At 30.4% G+C, this 8,459-nt stretch overlaps 1 protein-coding gene across 1 annotated transcript in view; it reads right to left on the bottom strand.

The window, feature by feature from the left end:
• LOC117120304 (voltage-dependent calcium channel type A subunit alpha-1-like) overlaps positions 1 to 8,459 on the bottom strand; it is a 187,190-nt gene that overhangs the window by 177,963 nt on the left and 768 nt on the right. The window contains exon 2 of the mRNA XM_033265323.1: positions 2,633 to 2,652. Coding sequence (XP_033121214.1) covers positions 2,633 to 2,652 — 20 coding nt within the window. The remainder of the gene's footprint in view (positions 1 to 2,632; positions 2,653 to 8,459) is intronic.

Below are 8,459 nucleotides of genomic sequence, written 5' to 3'. Positions count from 1 at the left end.
GTATATATATATATATATATATATATATATATATATATTACCAACTTTATATTATATTATGTATATATAGGACCTATATACCGTAAACAATATAAAGTTGTAAATATATATACATTATGTAAATTTATATAATATGTTTCGAATTTAACGAGCCAGACTGTATCAGTTATGTGCCATACTTATTTGAATCGACTTTTAAGTCATCAACATATGTTTATATCCTTAAATGTCAACCGTGGTTTTCTTCATTTTACTAACTTTATATTATATAATGTGTATAAAGATGTATCATTGTGAAATGATGTAGGGCGTTGTTCTATAACAAATATAATTGTGAAGGCGATGACAATGAAAAAAAAAAAAAAAGTTGACGTATTTTGGGAACATAATTTATTTAACAAGAATATTTCGTCCACTGCTGTGGACGAAATAGAATGAAGTCCACATAAGTCGACGAAACATTCGTGTTAAATAAATGATGTTCCAAAAATACGTCAACTTGACTTTAAAAAAAAAAAATTAATATCGTCCCCACAATAATGTGTATATATATATATATATACATAATTAGCCTGAGTGATTGCATTTGTATAATAATGAACACCACAAACAGAAAGTAATTTAAAATGCAAAAACAATAAAATCATGAAACAAAAGCATATCTCAAGGTTGCATTATGTATGGTACCGTACGTGTGGAAAATTGGATACTATCAGTTCCTGCCTTCAATATTGCATTTCAATATTTTAAAAAAAAAGCAGTATTGCTTAAATAGTAATCTTTATTTTGGAATTAGTATCAATTATTAATCCTTTTACCTCTTTAATCTTTTAGTAGAGTGCCAGCCATCACTTCATCATAATCATATTGTTTACGAATTATATCTTTCATCACTTTTGCTTAATAAACCCATTAATTAATCTGTTTCACTATTACCTTTATTTAGGCCTAATGTGCAACCAAACATGCTGTGCCGTGCTGCATAGTTTTCAACATCCCATTATTCTTTCAGTGATTGACTATGTTTTAATTCATCGGGCTACGTCATAAATTGTCGGATACCAAGGTTGAGATAAAATACGGTAGGACGGTGAAATAAACAGGTTTACTGGCCATACTAATGCAAATGATAGTCAAAAAAGATCGGTGCCGATGTTCCAGAGTGCGCAAAGCATACCAGATAACAATGGTGGTGGTGGTGATGATGTCGATGATTATGATGATAAGAATGGTGATGATGATGATGATGATGACACTGATGATCGTAGGTGATGATTCTGATTATGATGATGAAGATGGTGATGACATAATGATGTTGATAATGTCGATGGTAATGAGGGTGCTGATGATGATGATTATAATGATAAGTATTTATGACGATGATGAGGATGGTGATTATGATAAGTTTGGCGGTGATGATGGTGCCATGATGACGATGATGTTGACAATGATAATGATGATTATGCTGGTGATTGCGATTATGAAAATGATGACAATGTTGTGAGTGACGATGGTGGTTTTTAAGATGATAAAATAATAAAATAATAATAATAATAATAATAATAATAATAATAATAATAATATTAATATTAATAATAATAATAATAATAATAATAATAATAAAAATAATAATAATAATAATAATAATATCCTAGATTTAAAAGGTCTAATGTCGTAATACCTCTAAGCACTGTACCGTACATAAACTGAAATACATAATATACATAAATTGAAAAGAAAACAAAGTACCAAAAGTAAAAAATTCCCACCATGCTAAAAAAAGAAAAAATAATATCGGAATGCTTTATAGCGATGATGATGTCGACAATGATACTAATATGATAAATATAATATTATTATTGTTTATATTATTCATGTTATTATTATTATTATTATTATTATTATTATTTTACATTATTATTAGGCCTATTATTATATTATTATTAATAATAATATTATTATCATTATTACTGTTTATATATATTATAATCATATTATTATTAAAACTATCATTGCCATTGTCGATGTGCTGTCGCATTAACATACATTTACAATAAAATAACTTTTTTATGGAAAGTTATATTGTTATAACTAAATTGATGACGTATTTCGATTGGAGACACTCATTGTGGAAAACCGGCATTATGATATAATTTATATTGTTTTAATACAATTTATGCTAATACTATATCGATAAAAAAAAAATAGCAAATGCCATGGTGTAAACTTACAGCTATTTGATGATGATGTAATCTAGTTGTATTATAATTAGGTATTTTTTCTTTTTTTATATTTTTTAAATTTTCATTTATTGCTGTTTTATTGGTGCAGGCATCGTAATTTGCGACATTACGCTATTTATTAGTACATTTATTTGTTCTTCATTTACTTATGATACTGTATTACTTTTTAATGAGTAAAATAGCTAGTATGCGGAAAACTGGTTTGTCATTGTAAATTTTCGGTAAAAATGTGATTTACATGTGAAATATAATAAAACTGAAGTGACTATAAAGTCGAAAAGTGAAAATCAAAACCCAATGTGTTTTACTAAAAATTGTTTACCACAAAACCCATTCACGTCTTATTTAAGACACCAACTCAAATAATTATACGAATGTTTGTAACTTACCGCAGCTGGTCATGATGTAACTGTTGAAAAAATAAGTAAGCATAGTACAAATAAAATTAAAATCTTGCTCATTTTCATCCGATTCTATTATCTTGTGAATAGGCCTATGGACATAGCAGAACAGCGTTACAGGCGACACGTATTTAATAGACTCGAATATGGTGACAAACAATGCTCAATACAAATAACAGAGAAATGAATTGTGATAAATTGAGTTGGACGATTGCGTCACAGAAAACAAGTGTAGACAACAAGGTGTAAACAGATAGAGAGACAAACACATACAGCGAACAACGGAAACCATGAGGGAATAAATGGATGTTACATAAAAATCCTATCACTGGCTAAGCATAATGGACAGATTTAAAGTGCCAGTCCAAAACTTCATTTCATGTGTATATGCCTATTTACATAATCACATTAGTTTATGTTTAAATATGCACACATGCGCATTAAAATTATCACCAGGATCACCAGCAGCAAAATGGACTGCCCCGATGATTTAATTACGATAACCTTATAATTAAAAATTAATTTCCATAAGCCTACATTTTCATCATTTATTAAGTGTTTTTGATTGCATAATGTAGTGGCTTTAAACTGAATGATGGTGGTATAAATTCACTGTTGTACAGTAAGTAGATTTAATCGACATGTATGTACGTTAATCGAGTAGGCCTACCAGCATAAGTCAGTATTCGAACCTCGCAAAATAATAAATTAATATAACTTTATAGGCCCAGGTATTGTAATGGAAGGGTGATTAGGGGAAAATGTATTCATTTAACTCTCTTTATTTTTATGAGGCACGCCGAGTAATGAATGTAATACGCACACTTATATTTTAAACAACAAAATCTCCGAAAATTACACTTAGGGCCTAGGCCTATTACACTAATGATACGTAAAGAGATAAGCTTTAAATTGTTTTTTGAGGTAACGTATGCTCAAAGTAAATTGTAAAAGGGAATCGGTGTGTCTGGATACAAAATTGGTTCTCTACCGACGCTTAACTATTCAACTGCGGCTTCGTGTGTGGTTAATTCGAGTTCGATCCGAAGCAATTCTTTTAACTCAGTATTTTTAGGCACATAAATAGAATCGGTTCTTGACTAACTCATGTAGAACAGAAATATACTGCAATAAGCTTTTACCGGGTAAGAATTTAAATGACAGAAAAACAGGGCTAGAAACACTTTTAAAAGTAAATAAGGATATGTAGCGCGATAAACTCTAATTTGCGTTGTGGCATTTCCAACCGTCTCGCATCGTGCAGGACGGTCCTGCATTTCAAAGTGATTTTGGATTAAACACGCATTTTGCAGAAACCTAAATTTGTCACGCATTTAACACAAGTCTATTCGTGATAACGATTTATCACAAATTCAGGGGAAAAAACCGAAAGGTCCACTGATTAATCTCAGATAAGATAGTATAATACATACTCCAAGTATCGAAATGCACGCCATCGTGTCGGGATTCAATATTTCGACATTAATTATGTCATAATCAGGATTTGAAAATATTCAAATTAGATATCCCAATTACTAGCCAATAGAATTTTTTTAATGGTTCGTGTGGGAATCGAACACACGACCTCCAGATTATCTAGCCAGATGGAAATTACGATATTACGCATGGTGATGGTGTCAAAAGTAAAAGAAAAACTTCAAAATAAATGTTATTAATAAATATTTTATGTTCTTATTAAATATTCAAAATAATTATTATGAATGAATATTGTTTTAAGTCCGTTTATTTTTTTAAATCATGTTAAAAAATAGATTATAAAAATATCCAAATTAGATATCCCCAATAAATAGCCAATAGAAAAATTGTGAAAAAAAAAAATGGTTCGTGTGGGAATCGAACACACGACCTCCAGATTATCTAGACAGATGGAATTACTACAAATGCTATTAAGATGTGAGTTTGCGACGTCAGGAAATATCATAGTAGTGATTGTTTGCCCTACCTGACGTTTTATCGTACCGAATTCTCAGTACGTCCCCAAATACTAGCCATTAATAAAATTTAAAAAAGAAAAAAATAATGATTCGGGTGGAATCGAAACCACGACCTTCTGGTTATCTAGTGAGATGAAAACCACAACAAATGCTATTAAGATGCGAGTTTGCCTAGGGAAATGATATGTTCTTATTAAATATTCAAAAATAATTATTATGAATGAATATTTCTTTAAGTCCGATTTATTTTTTAAAATCATGTTAAAAAATAGGTATAAAAATATTCAAATTAGACTTCCACAATTACTAGCCAATAGAAAAATAATTTAAAAACATGGTTTGTGTGGGAATCGAACACACGACCTCCAGATTATCTAGACAGATGGAAGTTACCACAAATTCTATTAAGATGTGAGTTTGCCTCAGGAAATATCATAGGAGTGATTATTTACCCTGTGTTAACGTACTGAATACACAGTACGTTATTATTATTTACGTCCCCATCTAGCCAATAATCATCATTCCTGATGATGACATAATTAATGTCGAAATATTGAATCCCGACACGATGGCGTGCATTTCGGTACTTGGAGTAGGCCTATGTATTATACTATCTTATCAGGGGAAAATGTATTTAAAATTAAAAGAAATTGGTGGTATTAAAACTATAATAACGGTGATGCAGTAACTTGAATCATGAGAGAGTACAGTATTTCCTTGTAGGCCCTACTTATTTCACTAACGAGTTACTAAAATTGATCAGTAATGAAATGTTTGTGTAGGTCTACATAGTTCTGGTGCTCAAATTAAACATAGGCCTACATTGAAACTCAAGTTGGCTTTATTAATAATATTTTTGCTTATGTACCTGTATTATCAACAAACACTCCCTGAAATCGTTTTAAAACAGCTTAAAAATGCTCAGATCGTCGAAGCGGCGGGGGTGGGGTGTTTCCCCTACCGCTTGGACCCCCAGCCAACTGGTATAGACACTCACGCATTTCAAATCTCTCAGGTTGGTAACTATGTTGTGGTAATACTGAATTTATGAACATAAACGATTACTAACGATGATCTACCGTATGGAATCTATGTGAATGTAAAAAAAAACAACTGCCCTTTATTCAGGATGTAAACTCATGTTTCTTGCTGTATATGCAATCAAGGTATATAATAATGGTGATAATACCGATGGCGTTTGGATAAATCAACCGAATCACGAGATTTTTTTCGCATCATTATTATTATTATTATTATTATTATTATTATTATTATTATTATTATTATTATTATTATTATTATTATTATTATTATTATTATTATTATTATTATTATTATTATTGTTGTTGTTATTGTTATTGTTATTATTATTGTTATTATTATTATTATTATTATTATTATTATTATTATTATTATTATTAAATAACACAATGAAGACAACCATTTCTTATAAACGTTTGTTTACGATGATAGGACCTATGATAGGCCTACTGAACTACGGGAAAACGTGAAATAGGTAACCAATATTTTTTTTTATAAGCGCCGCTATCGAATAAGCGCCGCTCTTGAATAAGCGCCGCACTAAAGCCGCCAAAAAATTTATAAGCGCCGCGAGAATTTACGGTATGCATGCTTGACTTTTCTTTCGCGAGCGAATCTCGAAGCGTGGTCGCTGCTTGTGGATGAAAGCAAAGATACGGCGTAGCCTATTTAGTAGGGTGGGCCAAAATCTTAGGTTGTCGGTCGAGTGTTAGTGTAGTCGACATTGAAAATTTAATGGATTGTAACAATAATATCTCTATTCCTAGACACTATTTGCCTACAGCAACTTTATACTGTTTTGTTGCGATTTCCACTTTACTTCTCATTATAGCAATGGGATATGCAAAAACATTTACTTCTCATTATAGCAATGAAATAATTATGCATAAAACATTTTTGCTTTGATCACTTAAATCGCTATAAAATAAAAATTAACTGACTTAAAAAGGGTATAGACTCATCCATATAGCGCGCAGTGGCTATGATGAGTCTCTATTTTACCGTCGCTATTACCATTTCCAGATTTAATTCTAGGTAGTTGTCTTACTAACGTCGAGTTATTTTCCCTGTGTTTTTTTTTTTCACTTTTTTTTTTTAAATAACCTTTGTTTTCTTCTAATTGTTTTCTTCTTCAATTCCGTTTTCCTAGTTTTTTACACTGAGTTTTTATGACCGGCTTTGGTCACCTTCCGTGCCTGGATCTTCTTCAAACATTGTCCAAGCAAAGACATATCAAATTATGACATCATTTTACATATTTTGAATATTATTAGCCGTCATAGTTTGAGATTTCCTGACGTCGAGTTGCTTTTAATGTGTTTCGGTTTTTCGTGTGTTATTTTACGCTAGACTTTGTAAATTTCAACATCACTTGTCATTATAGCAATGAGGAAAGGCCCTATGTTCTGTTTAAAAACCTACAAATTAAGTCTATGTATTATAATTATAACTATTATTATTATTATTATTATTATTATTATTATTATTATTATTATTATTATTATTATTATTGTTAATATTATCATTATTTTCATTTCCCGCCACTCAATGCTTTCACATAAAATAATGTTTCCATTAATGAGTCATAATCAGCGAAATTAGAAATATATAATATTCTTATTAAGATAGGCTATTATATATATTTTTTTATTGTTAACGAAATAAATGAGCGAATTAGAGAGTGAAGTCTAGTAAGGTTAAAATGCGGTGCCGTTTGTCATGTTTAAACTCCACCTTAAATACTGGCGAACTATTATCAAACTTTACCATTCGAAAGGACAACATGTGTTTCTTGTATTACCCACTAATAGGCCTAGGCAATACAAATTTGCTCTCGTATTTTCCAGAACAAAAGAATAGTTATACGACATAAATGACAAATATTAGAAATAGGGTGTACAAACATAAGGCATATGCGTTGTTCTCAACTAAGACTAGTACCATTTGTATTTACAATATTGATATCTGTATTTGAAGGGCTAAAGAATGCTGGAGAATGTAATCATGAAGGAAAACACTAAAGGTAGAGACCCTTCAAATGTATACATTAAAGTGGCCATTAAAAGGCCATTTCCATACGGTGATTTCGATCTTAGGATGCAGGGCCATTGAGTTCCCTTTTAACTAGAAAACCCATAATATCTCTTCATAAATAACTCTATGTTCTAACCAAATTCATTTGCCGCGCACGCTTTTAATATATAATGAGACTGTTCCCAAAGCTGATGCACATGGCATTATAGTCGTTTTACAGTAGACTCTAATTCGTGGTTCTGGCTTCAAGTTACGGGGAAAATTAAATGTTTTCCATTCTTCGTCACATTCCTTAATGAATGATTTAATTGAATTTAATTAAGTGATATACAATGCCGACAGTGAAAATTTGATGGATTGTAACAATAATAATAATATCCCTATCCCTAGACACTATTTGCCTACAGCAACTTTATACTTTTTTGTTGCAATTTCCACTTTACTTCTCATTATAGCAATGAGATATGCAAAAACATTTACTTCTCATTATAGCAATGAGATAATTATGTATAAAACATTTTTGCTTTGATCACTTAATCGCTATAAACTAAAAATTAACTGACTTAAAAAGGATATAGACTCATGGCATTTATAGTCGTTTTACAGGAGACTCTTGGTTTTGGGTTCAAGTTACGGTGAAAATTAAATGTTTTCCATTCTTCGTCACATTTTCACATTTAATTGAATGATTTAATTGAATTTAATTAAGTGATATAAAATGCCAGAAATAGTTTTATATTATAGTCTTATAATAGGCATACAGTATAAATATATATATATATATA

Source organism: Anneissia japonica, unplaced genomic scaffold (genome assembly GCF_011630105.1).
Source record: "Anneissia japonica isolate Jap-2015-1 unplaced genomic scaffold, ASM1163010v1 scaffold288069_len450862_cov184, whole genome shotgun sequence".
Taxonomy (NCBI): Eukaryota; Metazoa; Echinodermata; class Crinoidea; order Comatulida; family Comatulidae; genus Anneissia; species Anneissia japonica.
This window is presented reverse-complemented; position numbering and strand designations above follow the sequence as displayed.